This window comes from Myotis davidii, unplaced genomic scaffold, assembly GCF_000327345.1.
Source record: "Myotis davidii unplaced genomic scaffold, ASM32734v1 scaffold142, whole genome shotgun sequence".
Classification (NCBI taxonomy): Eukaryota; Metazoa; Chordata; class Mammalia; order Chiroptera; family Vespertilionidae; genus Myotis; species Myotis davidii.
In genome coordinates, this window is record NW_006294400.1 from 907,733 (window position 1) to 920,759 (window position 13,027).

General features: G+C 56.8%; 2 protein-coding genes across 4 annotated transcripts in view; one reads left to right on the forward strand and one right to left on the reverse strand.

The window, feature by feature from the left end:
- The first annotated feature begins 258 nt into the window (after positions 1 to 258).
- On the forward strand, positions 259 to 8,335 carry WDR34 (WD repeat domain 34). Its single transcript, XM_015567128.1, has 9 exons — positions 259 to 280; positions 467 to 747; positions 4,842 to 4,951; positions 5,439 to 5,596; positions 6,133 to 6,242; positions 6,689 to 6,856; positions 7,076 to 7,308; positions 7,625 to 7,782; positions 8,003 to 8,335. The coding sequence occupies exons 1-9, from the start codon at positions 259 to 261 to the stop codon at positions 8,239 to 8,241; spliced, it is 1,479 nt and encodes a 492-aa protein (XP_015422614.1). The 3' UTR covers positions 8,242 to 8,335.
- A 2-nt stretch (positions 8,336 to 8,337) lies between these two features.
- Positions 8,338 to 13,027, reverse strand: part of SPTAN1 (spectrin alpha, non-erythrocytic 1) — a 50,098-nt gene continuing 45,408 nt past the window's right edge. For all 3 annotated transcript variants that reach the window (XM_015567043.1, XM_015567042.1, XM_015567041.1), the window contains 7 exons: positions 12,661 to 12,681; positions 10,301 to 10,355; positions 9,683 to 9,879; positions 9,509 to 9,562; positions 9,282 to 9,428; positions 9,058 to 9,205; positions 8,338 to 8,802 (listed from right to left, as the gene is read on the reverse strand). In XM_015567043.1, coding sequence (XP_015422529.1) covers positions 8,677 to 8,802; positions 9,058 to 9,205; positions 9,282 to 9,428; positions 9,509 to 9,562; positions 9,683 to 9,879; positions 10,301 to 10,355; positions 12,661 to 12,681 — 748 coding nt within the window. In that variant the 3' untranslated portion in view covers positions 8,338 to 8,676. The remainder of the gene's footprint in view (positions 8,803 to 9,057; positions 9,206 to 9,281; positions 9,429 to 9,508; positions 9,563 to 9,682; positions 9,880 to 10,300; positions 10,356 to 12,660; positions 12,682 to 13,027) is intronic.

Genomic DNA, 13,027 nt, shown 5'->3' on the forward strand with positions numbered 1-13,027 from the left:
CCACCAGGCCCTCAATGGTGGTGAGAACTTGTTTATGTCAGTTAAGCTTTGATAAAGTTGGTTTCCTTACACATTGTTTGTTCAGTTGTTACTTGACTCTTATAGCTGTCAGTATCTTCAAAAGGGCACGCTGGAAACCTCACCAAATAGTGTCTGTCACCTAAAGTCCTAGGGCAGGCTCTTATTGGGCCATGTGGGCCCTCTGAACCAATCACGGTGGCTGGGGGACGGGCCCAGTGCTCTAATTGGCTAGAGGTCATGACTTCCTTCAAGGTCGTGTGTACCCCCCTCCACCTCTAAAGGATAGGAGGTCGGAGGGGTCATCACCCACACCACACTGGTTGGGTATCCCTAAGAAAGAGGAGCTACTTACAGGAGGAAAGGGGCAGACTTTGAGCAGACAGAATGATTGAGGACCATTAGCCTGAGGGTGAGCAGCCACATGGAAGGTAATGCTGGGAGTGAGCTGGCGGTGACTGGGGTTTTGATCTTCTCCAGAAAAGTTGCCAGACGGTCAGCATTGCCACTGCCGAGGCGTCCGCTCAGACCCGGAAGCATGCAGATGCCCAGGTACAGACCGAGCCCCCCGTGCCGGTGGCCATGCCGCCCGGGTCCCGGCACGACAGTCCCGGGCTCGCAGCCTTTCTTCGGAGAGTGGAGGCCACGGTCATCCGAGAGCTGAACAAGAATTGGCAGAGCCATGCGTTCGACGGCTTCGAGGTGAACTGGACCGAGCCGCAGCAGACGGTAGGAGCCTAGGGGCCGAACCGGCGGCCTGGGACGCCCTCCTCTACCGCAGGCCAAGCCTCGGTCTCATCTTTTTTTTTCTTTTTTAATATATTTTATTGATTTCTTACAGAGAGGAAGGGAGAGAGATAGTTAGAAACATCGATGGGAGAGAAACATCGATCAGCCGCCTCCTGCACATCTCCCACTGGGGATGTGCCCGCAACCCAAGTACATGCCCTTGACCGGAATCGAACCCGGGACCTTTCAGTCCGCAGACCGATGCTCCATCCACTGAGCCAAACCGGTCTCGGCGCCTCGGTCTCATCTTAAGTCCATCTTTTGTTCTGCCCAAATAATAATACCCGTCCTGGTAGCAGCGTCACCCAGCTTACTCTTTGCCGGGTGCCGAGGGCTGTTTTGTAAGAACAAGTCTTCTCTGCTGTTCTTGAAGCAGGTGCCATCGTCATCTCCATTTTACGTTTGGGAAAAGGGAGACTCAGTCACAGCACCTTGTCCAGAATCGCACCGAGCTAGTGGGCAGCGGGCAGAGTCTGACCCTGGGCAGTCCGTCCGCATCTTGTTCTCCACACACGCAGCGAGGGCTTTCTCTGTGCCGTCTCGTCTACTTCTCGGGACAAGTATGACCTTGTAGAAAGGCTCAGAGAGGCTTGTCCAAGGTCACGGCTTTAGCTGAGCTGGGATTTGAGGCCTGGTCTGTCTGGTTTCCCCACTGTGCTCTGGTGACTTCAGCATCCCCAAGTCTTTTTGCTCTCAGGGCACAGCTCAGAGCCTCGCTGTAAACTCAGCTCGACAGGCAGCCTGCGCTTTGAGGTCAGGGCGCCTCTGAATGAATGAAGGGCTCTTGGCTGTTGCTTCACACTGGGCTGGATCTCACTCTCCTCAGCTTGTTGCCTGTGGACACGCTGCTCACTCAGTGCTAGGCACCCCAACCTGCAGAGCCACTGTGTTCTGTTCACACTTAAAACATGTTTTTATTGATTTAAAGGGGGGGGGGAGAAACATTGGTTACCTCCCTTACCCCGACCAGGGATCAAACCTGAAACCTGGGTATGTGCCCTAACACGCAATTGAACTGGCAGCCTTTTGGAGCATGAGACGACATTTAATCAACTGAGCCACACAGGCCAGGGCCACACTTTTTTTTCCAATATATTATTGATTTCATAGAGGAAGGGAGAGGGAGAGATGGAAACATCAATGATGAGAGAATGATCAGTTGCCTCCTGCATGCCTCCTACACCCTCCTTGATCCCCTGCTGGGGATCAAGCCTGCAACCTCGGCATATGCCCTTGACCAGAATCAAACCTGGGACCTCTCAGACCATAGGCCTATTCTCTATCCACTGATCCAAACCAGCTAGGGCCCACACTTTTTAAAAATATATATAATGTTTTCTTCCTTTAGAAACTGAGATGAGTAGTTATATAGTCAGAGGTCTTCAGCCCTTCTCTCGCCCTCTCCTCCGTCTTCCCTCCGTCTATTTCCAGTGACATACAGCTGCCTTGTTCCCATCAAATCGTAGGTATGGTAGTCAATTTATGTGAGAGAAATCCTGAAAATCGCCCTGAAAAACAGTTGCCAAGGCCCCACCGAAGTGTGGAGTCATCATACCTTTTTAAACGGCACAGAAGCATGTAATGAACCTTAAAACGTCAACGTGTCCTCTCTGCCCCCTCCGCATTGTTTAGGCCCGTTTACAGTTGCATTCGGAGGGGTTAAGCTTTTTGTTCTTTATTATCAGGGCTTTTCCACATTTCTGTGGATTAGTTTGGTCCATGTGTGTATTACTTTATCCTCTGTTTAGAAATATCTGTTTTTAAAAATTGATTTGAGAGACAGAGAGAGAGAGAGAGACTGAGATGGAGGTTGTTGCTCCATTCATGTACATTCATTGGTTGATCCTTTTATGTGCCCTGACCGGGGATCGAAGCCACAACCTTAGTGGATTGTGATGATGCTCTCACTAACTGAGCTGCCCGGCCGGGGCCTCTATTCTTTTTTCTTTTTTTGGATTCTCGCCTGAGGATATTTTTCCCATTGTTTTTCAGAGAGAGTAGAAAGGAAGGGGGGGGGGGGAGAAAGAGAGAAACATCGATGTGAGAGAGACACATCAATTGGTTGCCTCCCACGCTCACCCCAACCTGGCTGGGGATTGAACCTGCAATCCAGGTACGTGCCCTTGGCTGGGAATCAAACCCTAGACCCTTCAGGCTAATGCTCTGACCAGTGAGCCACACCGGCCAGGGCTGGGTGTGACCTTTCTTACTTACCAGAGCTCTCCACGTCAGTTCCTGTAAAGGTGCCCCATCTTCCCAGCAGTTGCATCGTATCCCGCGGCACAGACACACTATCCTCTAGCTGAGTCCCAGCTGGTGGGCATCCAGGCAGCCACTTCACTTCTAGAAATGTATCCTCCTCCCACATGTAACAGGCGGGAGGCTGGGCAGCACCCTTGTTTGAGTGGCCATGTGGTGTGCAGCCCCCAACAGCCCCAAAGTTTCTAGCTGACCCCGAATGTCAAGTAGAGGAGCGCTTTCAAATGTTGCTGTTCTATAACAGAACCACAGTGCTTTTTTCCCTCCAATTTCTGGTGTCTTCCCCATCGAGTGGAGTTACTTTTTGGCTGAGGTGCGGTTTTTCTGTCCGCTGTTGCCGGGCTTGGCCTTGACACTTACCGCTGTCCTTGGCATCGGTGCAGTAGCCCCGGAAGGCCTGAGATGCCTCCTAATGTCAACATTGTGTGAACAGTGTGACAACACTGCCAGAACTTAGAACCCAGAGATGACGAAGAAACCCCTCGGGGACCTCCCGTTGACCTCTCTGCGGTGGCATTTCCTTCCCCTTGGTTCCCATCCGTGTGCTGCTGCCAGCTGATTCCCTGTGACCAATCTTGGGGTCTTTTCTGGTCAGAAGCAAAGCCTCTTCTATGTTGGCAAACACATACCCCAAAATGACGTGTAAAACAGCCCTATTATCCCCTAATTTCCTCCCTTCGTGGCACCGCTTTATATTGTAAATGGCACAGTCGTTGTAATTATGGTGTTATGATAAATAGTAATGTATATATAGTAGTTCCCCCTTATCTATGGGGGACATGTTCCACGACCCCCAGTGGATGCATGAAACTGTAGATCAGTGGTTCTCAACCTTGGCTGCACATTAGAATCATCTGGGAATCTTTTTAAAATCCTGATTTCTGGGCCTCATCCTCTGGAAATTCTGTGTCTTTGTTACTAATGTGGCCTCACCCCATAACAAAGAAACAGAATTTCTGGAGGATGAGGCCCAGAAATCAGGATTTTAAAAAGATTCCCAGGTGATTCTAATGTGCAGCTCACGAGGTTGAGCACCACTGCTGTAGATAGTACCGAACCCTATACAGTAGGTCCTGGAATAATGTTTTATTCAGGTCATTTCATTATAATGTTGATAAGATGCTTAGGAACTTAACTCTTGTTTATATGAGTTAGCATCTGGTAAAACTCGGTTCATTGTACATGGTTTCACTTAAAGTTTCAGAACCTGTTGGTGACGTTAGGTTAGGTTACTGTATGTACAATTTTTTTTCTATATATGCATACTAATGACAAAGTTTAGTATATAAATAGGCACAGTAAGGAATGAACAATAATAAAGTAGAACAATTATAATGATATACTGGAATAAGAGTTATGTGAATGGGGCATTGTTAAGTAAAGGAAGGCTTACTGGAACACAGGTGCTGTGATATAGCGACAGCCGATCTGATAATGGAGACCGCTGCCGAGTGAGTAACAAGGGGGAGTGTGCACAGAGTGGACGTGCTGGGCAAAGGGATGGTGTGACATTGTGTGAGAACAGACGTGAGAGCAGGTCCAGCTCTAATCCTGGGCTGGTGTCTTCCCAAGGTGCCCCCGCCTCTGGATTTCTGGACGCCTTTAGGGGAGATGTCGGGATGAAGGCTCCACATTTCCTCCAGAGCTGCGTGGTGGACTCCGATAGCTCTCGGGGCTTTGGGAGGCCCCAGTCTGTGTGCTTTTTGTCAGGTGGTATCGAGGCCACTGCTGGATGGCTTTTGGGCTCAGGGTTGGGGATGGTCTGTCTCTTGCAGGTGACCTGCCTGCACACCCTGGGCTACCCCCCAGCCCAAGGGCAGGGTCTGCATGTGACCAGTGTTTCCTGGAACAGCACGGGCTCTGTGGTGGCCTGTGCCTATGGCCGGTGAGTGGCTGCAGGGGCAGGTGTGGGGCAGTGGGGGGCCCTCATCTGAACCTGTTGCCCTAGCTGCACAGGGTTGGCCTGTGAAAGGTTGGCCCAGAGCTTGGTCATTCTGGGACTTTCTTCTCAAGGCTGCCTGGGCAGTGGGGTGGCAAGGGAGGGAGGGGCTTCGAGCCCAGGACTCATAGTGCCCACTGGCCAGTACTGGGCAGTGAGCCCTGGGCCTGCCTCACCTTCTCCATGAGCAGTTTTCTGATGTGTGAGGGTTCCCCCACCCACCATTGTGTGGGCCCATCCTTGGTTCCCGGGGACCATTTTCCAGAGAAAGTCATGCTCTCGGGGTGCCATGAAGCCTGTGCCACTTTGTTACTAAGTACAACAGGTATGATGGGGACACGGGCCCATCTGTGGGTAGTGAGGGGTGGAGGCGTGGGTCAGGATGAAGCCCCGGGCCCAGGGGCAGAGCCAGCTCGGGCATGTCCACGTGCAGCCTGGATGACGGGGACTGGAGCACGCTGAAGTCCTTTGTGTGTGCCTGGAACCTGGACCGGCGAGGCCTGAACCCCCGGCAGCCGTCAGCAGTGGTGGAGGTGCCCAGCGCTGTTATGTGCCTGGCCTTCCACCCCACACAGCCGTCTCACATTGCAGGTGAGCCGCCCAGCCAGCCCCGGTCTGCTTTCTGTCTGCAGAGGGTGGCAAAGGGGGGCTCTCCATGGGGCCCTCAGTCCCTGGGCATGGTCAGGGCAGAGCTACTGAGAGGCTGAGACCACAGGTGGCCTGTGCTCAGGTGAGAATGCCGAGTGGGCCTGTGCCGGGCGTGGAGCTTGGAGGAGACCTGTCCTTAGTTGGGTCTCGAGGGGATGTGGGCCATGCAGAGGCGCAGCCTGGTCAGGACAAGAGCAGGCACCTTGCGGGCTGCCATTGGTGGCGGGAGCCAACGGTGACAGGGAGAGGGACTCGCTGCGGGGCAGGGGAGCGCAGCCGGGCAGGGGAGGCGCTTCCTGGGTGAAGCACAGCGGACAGTGAGGCCTGCCGGGGGATCGGACCTTTCCTCCTCCGGACGGGATGGTTTTCGGGGAAGTGGCTCTACGTCCTGGCTCAGGGGGCGGGAGGGCAGGTGCTTGGCCAGGAAGCTGGGCTGCTGGGCCTGGGTCAGTCCTGCCCTGGCCCGCTTGGTCCCACAGGGGGGCTCTACAGTGGCGAGGTGCTGGTGTGGGACATGAGCCGTCCTGAGGACCCACTGCTCTGGCGCACCGGCCTGACGGACGACACACACACAGACCCCGTGTACCAGGTCAGAGCAGGTTTTGGTGCCGCCGCCGCCTTCTCTCTGAGCTGGGCCTTGCTGTCGTGGGCCTGCTTCTTGAGGCAGAGCAGGAGAGAGGGTGCCCACTTGGCACAGTCACGGAGGAAGGTCACCAGGGTTTGGCAGTTGGTCAGCATTCAGCATTCTTGGAGCTCCCAGGACATGAGTCACCCCACCCCCTCAGGAGCCACCCCCAGGGCCATTCCCCGCCTCCAGCTGTCCTGGCTTTCTGCTGGGACAGGGAGGGACCTTGGGACCCTCCATGCTGCCCCTGTGGCTGAGGTGGCTCCCAGGCCTAAGCCTCGGGAGTTTTTTTCTTTTCTGGAAGAGAAGGGGAGGGGCACGGGGGTGACATTTGGCCTTGCTGGGAGGTGGGTTAGGCCAGGCAGCAGGCACCCCTTTCTCAACCTTGTCCCCACACCCTGTTGCCCCAGGTGGTTTGGCTTCCTGAGCCCCGCTACAGCTACCGCTTCCGGGTGCTGAGTGTGGCCACCGACGGGAAGGTGCTGCTCTGGCAGGCGGCCGGGCCGGGCCAGCTGCAGCTCACAGAGGGCTTTGCCCTGGTTGTGCAGCAGCTGCCACGGAACACCAAGCTGAAGAAGGTACGAGGCCGCTAACCCCAGAAACGGCCCGAAGGCAGCTCCGTCTGTGGGACCTCCCTGAGGCGTGAGCCCTGGGGGCAGCTGGGGCAGGGGGGCAGTAGTGCCACCAGCTGAGCCAGGACTTGCTGCATCAGCTCTTTAGGCCTCAGCGTCATGACCTGCTGGGCTGCTTTGGGACACTAACAGCTTCCCTCAGCCCGGCCGTCCGTTTCTCCGCAGCCTCACCGCGGGGAGACCGAGGTAGGAACCACGGCGGTGGCTTTCTCCAGCTTTGACCCCAGCCTTTTTGTTCTGGGCACGGAGGGCGGCTTCCCGCTCAAGTGCTCCCTGGCAGCGGAAGAGGCCGCTCTCACGCGTTTGCCCAGCTCTGTGTCCCTGCGGGCCCCGGCACAGTTCACCTTCTCCCCCCACGGTGGTCCTGTCTACTCTGTGAGCTGCTCCCCCTTCCACAGGTAGGGAAGGCCCGGCAGGGGTTGTCCTCCACCTGCCGCCACAGGGCCCCTGGCACAGGGAGGGTGAGGGAGCCCCACTAGCCTCACCCTGTAACTGCTCCAGGACCCGCAGTTTGGTCTGGGCCCAGGTTTCTCCGTTGGAGCTCTGGTTCCAGAACTCTGGTGGCTGGCCCTCTTTCCTGAGGACCCCAGGTTTGGGGGTCCGGGGAGGCTTTCCAGGAGCCCGAGAGCCTAGAAGTCTGGCAGGAAGGCCCAGCCGTACCGGACACCCAGCACTCATCCGCTTGCCTGGCTTTCTGCCCTGCATCCCCTCCAGGAACCTCTTCCTGAGCGCAGGGACCGATGGCCACGTCCACCTGTACTCCATGCTGCAGGCCCAGCCCCTGACCTCCCTGCAGCTGTCCCACAAGTACCTGTTTGCTGTGCGCTGGTCCCCAGTGCGTCCCTTGGTGTTTGCGGCAGCTTCTGGTGAAGGTAGGCAGTGGACACCAGGTTGGATCCAGTTAAGTGCCCTGGGCCCGGCTGCCGTGGAATTCTGGGCTAGGGATAGACTGCACATGGGTGATGCCTCCCCTAGGAGCTGAACTGGGCAACATTCTATCTTTGAACTGTGGCCTCTGGAGTTTCTCTTCCCAAGTGCACAGGGAACTTGGAAGAGGTCAGGCCTCTCACCCCACAATCTCTCTCCCGGAAGGTGATGTGCAGCTGTTTGATCTCCAGAAAAGCTCCCAGAAAGCCACCATTTCAATCAAGCAAACCCAGGATGAAAGCCCTGTCTACTGTCTTGAATTCAACTGCCAGCAAACTCAGCTCCTGGCTGCCGGCGATGCCAAGGGCACCGTGAAGGTGTGGCAGCTGAGCACGGAGTTCACCGAACAAGGGCCCTCAGAAACAGAGGACTTGGAGCAGCTGGCAGCGGAGGTGGCCACCTGAGGACAAAGCTGTGGCCCTAAATACAGCGTGTGAGGCTATGTCTGTGCTGAGCTTTGTAATTCTGATGGAAGCTGAATGAAGACAGGCAACTGTTTCAGGGAGTTGTCATTTATTTGTCTTTTACATGAAAACAAAACTGGGTGGAGGGAGAACAAGAGGGAAACCAGCCAGCTGCCTAGATTTTCTGGAGTCGGAATGGGGCAGCCGGCTTCAGGACAGGAATCTGGGTCCCCACTGCAACATGGCGGCTGCGACTGGACCAGGAGCAGTTCATCGAAGCACCATTTTCTACTAAGTTTCATCCCAAGCTAAGCAGGTTTAAGGTTACATTGGAAAGTAATTGTCTAGAATATTAAGAGCACAGAGAGGAGTTGGCATGCAGCAAGGCAACAGCAGGGCAAGCAGCACGGGCCGGGCTAACCTAGGAGCAGAGGATCAATTCACGAAGAGCGAGCGGGTGAATTCGACGTAGTCAAACGCCGTGGGGAGCTCACGGCCCTTGCCGTCCACGTAGGGCTTCATGTGGGAGACGCAGTAGTCGGCTTGTTCCCGAGTCAGGTTCTGGAGGGGAAGATGGCACCCATGAGCCACACAGAGGCAGGGTTGGATGGACTTCAAAAAGTTAATGCCCAGAGTCCAAAACCAGTTCTAGGAACCGATACAGGACTTGGGCCTAGGCTGAGCTTCCTGTAGGTGAGCATGAAACACCTGTACCCAGCAGCGGGGGGCTCCAAGGTGGGGCCTGCTACTGCAGACTCAGCTCTGCCCCTAACCCCCCTCCCCAGGGCGGGAGCAGGAGCAGAGAGAGGCCCAGACCTGGTACAGCTCCTCCTTGGTCACGTAAGGCTTTCCCTCGGAGCTCAGGGCCCGGAAGGCGCTCTCAATCTCCTCACTGGACTTGACGTTCTCCGTCTCACGGCTGATCATGAAAGCCATGTATTCTTGCAGGGAGACATGGCCGTCCCTGGGGGAGGGGGGCAAGTGCAGTGAGCAGGAGGGAGTAGTGAGGGCCGCCGCCTCCACTATTCTCTGAGGCTCACCTGTTGGGATCCACAGTGTCCAGAATCGCCTCGAACTCAGGGTCGGGCTCCCCTTCCTCCACCATGGGCAGGTCGTAACCCAGGGAGCGCAGGCAGGACTTGAACTCCTGGTGGTTCAGGCGGCCAGATTTGTCCTTGTCAAAGTGTCTGCAGCACAAAGCCCAGGGCAGCTCAGCACACGGGCTCTGCTGAGCCCCGGCCCCACCCCAGGGTACAGGTGTACTCACTTAAACATCATGCTGAACTCTTTGAGGGCCTCCTCCGTCACCCCTGTTGTGTTCCTGGAAGAAAGGACAGGATTTGGGCCCGAGTCCCCCTCAGCAGTCACGTGACTGCTGACGCTGGGTGACTGGTCAGGCGGCTCAGACTTCCTCCCACAGCCCCCAGGGCCAGCCAAGTACCTGGCCTGGATCTGCTGCTCCAGGTTATGCTGCATACGCATGCCCAGCTGGTCGAGCTGGTCCCACTGCTGGGCCAGGCCCACCGTGCTGTGCTCCGTGTACTTGTTGTCCAGGATCAGGGCTTCCTCCATGGCCGCGCCCAGGTCCTCAATCTTCTTCAGCTGACTTCTCATGGCTCGAATCTCCTGGTGCTTGCGCTGCAGGGACGGGGGCAGAGATGTACGGGACAGGGGCTCTCACCTTGGTCGCCAAGCCCAGGAGCTGGCTGATGGCCCGGGCCCGCCCCGTCCGAGAGCAGCAGGGCTGTGTGCAATGGGAAAGGGGTGGAGTCCAGCAGCCTCAGGAGAGGGAGAGACTTCCATGTGAGCCATAGGGCAGCGGGCAGACCTGCCTGGGGAACTGTCCACTAAGGACCAGAGGAACCTGCCCCTTTCAAACAGGGCTCCAAGCAGCAATCCCCAAAGACTTCCTTTAAAATGACGGGACCCAGGCTACCGTAAGCCAAGGGAAACCCGGTACCCAACCAGCCCACCTTGTGCCCGACTTTGAACCAGGCAGGCCTGCTGCGGTGGGTGCGGGAAGGGTCTCAGCCGAGCCAGGAGCCCTTGGGGCACTTACTTTGGTAGCTTCCAGCTGGGATTCAAGGGTCCCGGATTCTTCCACCATGCAGGACCTAAACACGGAAGCACCGTGAGGCGGGAGGGACCTGAGCGAGCTCTACAGGAGCTGTCTCAGGTAAATCAGGGCCTGCGGTCTCGTTCCTTCTATTGAGGAAACAGCCTATCTGCTATTGGCTAGCTCTTCCTAGCGGCCCCGCGAGCAGGCAGGCAGGCAATCGTTTTCCTGTTTCAGAGGAAAGCTGCCGCTCAATGTGGCCAGCCCCCTGCCCAGGCCAGCTGGTGGGCCAGGGCTGGGCGCCAGCCGCCTGCTCCCAGGACAGGACCCTTCCTCAGGGGGCTCTTCGGGCCCAGCCCCACTGGGATTTGGTGATGGACCCAAGCGAGGCCCTCGTACCTCAGGACAGACTTTAAGGGAGCAGAGACGGTCTGCAGGCCTGACTGACAGCGCACCCCCCTCTGCAGAGACACACCCCATAAACCGGCCACTGACCTTAGGGGGAGGTGCTGTCAGCTGACCCCTCAGACACGGAAACTGGGTGCTAAGAGATCACGACTAGACATACGTTTTAAACGTTTCTAATTCTGCCCAAAAGAGGGAGGTGGCTGTGACTAAGCCCCAGACTCAGGACCCATGAATGGGAACACAGAGGCTCCTTCAGGGCCAAGCTCTGAAGAGCAGGGGCTGTGGGAGCCTCCATCTTCCCGTAACACAGTGCCAGGTCACAGAAGGCTACCAGTGAACAAAGACGACAATCAGGCTGGGTCACGTGCAGACAGTCACACTGTGTGTGTCCTTAGTGGGATTTTAGCCCAGCCTCCCCCAGACCCACATTTGCCCCAACCTCCCTCTTACACCCAGTGAGCCAGGGTTAGCTCTGAGACCTCCCAAGGTCAAGTGTCTAGCAAGGCAAGGCACCAGGCTTCCTCCTACCCCAGCAGGTGAGACTCACAGTCATGCCATGTCCCCCAGGGCCAAGCACCCCCCAGGACCGGGGACGGGAGGCTGGGTGCTGGTGCAGGGGGAGGAGGACAGACCCCTCTGTCCCAAGCGGCCGAGGGCAGTGGGTTAGTGAGAAAGCGGAGCCGCCTGGGAAGCCGAGTGCATTGGTAAACCACAGTGAGGTAAGAAGAGAAATAAGAGGAGAAAAACCTTCCAGACAGATCATCCCCAACTTCATACTGATAGACACGAATGACCCGACGATATGCTATGCTATTTAAAGAAAAGAAACCAAGTGAATACACCAAAGGAAGGGGGAGGCGAGAGCAATACCGAGACACACACACCACAGGCCCAAGCTGGCAGTGCACAGGCAGGGCACCCTGGAGCCCAGGCAGGGACCTGGCAGAGGGAGAGCTGAGGGCCGGCCTGGGGGGACAGGCAGCCTCGGGGCAGTGCACACGGGCTGGGCAACACTGGACAGGGCCGGGAGGAGCCACACAGTAAGGGGAGCACAGCACCTGACGGAGACAAGACCAGGACCAGCAGACACAGCCACGGGGCCCGGGAGGAAAGCAGACACCAGGGTTGCTTACGAGCTCAAGCTAGAAACTGATCTCTAAGTGCTGACCCACTCTGCCCTCAGCACGTGGGGACAGGTCTGTGGGCACAGTCTCCCACTGCTCCGTCCCCCGTGCAGAGCCTGAGGAGTGCGAGTCTAAAACACGGTGCCACCACCAACCCTGGCCCTGACAGTGGCCTGGGAGAGAATGCAAAGGTGACCGACCCAGCCAGCAGCCAAGCCGGGGGAAGAGGCTCCTCCTGGGACTGGGCGGCTGGCCCTGCTCCTCCTGGCCTCCTTCCAAACCCTGTCACTCAGAAACACGGGGCACTTTTGCCTGCGATTAGCGTAAATGACACCTGCACCCCCACCCCCCAACCCCCCAGGGAAAATGGGGATTGCTGGGGGAGCGATCACAGCTGGGGACTTCCTGAGCCAGCCTGAGCCCCCTAAACATGGGCATCCTGCTTTATGCCACGGCCTTCCTCAGGACTAAACAGTCCCAGTGGACACATGAGGCAGGGGCACGAACCAGCATGGGGGCTCCCCGAGGCTCTGGCCTTCTGGCTGGTCACATTCCCTACCCAAGAGCACTTGCAATTGGAACAGGAAGGTGGGAGTGGCTCCCCTCCCAGACGGCAGGTGTTCGGGACAGTGGGCTGTGGGGCAGGGCACACACTCCTTGTAAGATGACAGGGACGGGGCAGGGGAAGTGTAGCCTGCCCTGGGCAGGAAGGCGCAGGAAGGCCCACCCTGGGGTCCTCTGAAAGCCAGGCCACAGGGGGACAGAGGGTAGAGGGACAAGCACAGGAGACACCACCACACCACGAGCCCGGAGAAATAAGACAATATTAACCCATCGAGGAGATACGTTCTGTGGAGATGGGATCCAAGCAGCAGCGAGACAAGGTGGTGTCCAAACAGCAGCCGTCGGGAGAGGGAGACACGAGAAAGAAAAGAAAACCAAAACCAACATCAGTACCCGCCCTGCATTCACCCACACCCCTCTGGCACTGAGCTGTTACTCAGGGCTGACCAGGGGCCATGCACTGTCTCCCCCGCACCCCCCAATTGGGAAAAGTAACTTCAAGAACACTGTTCTAATGCCACCCACCTCTGGTTCCCACGCTCCTAACCCTTTCCTTAATGCCCAGCATGCCTCCTGCTTTCATGCAAAGCTTCCCTCGACCTGGAGGCCCAGGTATTCAGCCCGGGACCAGCAC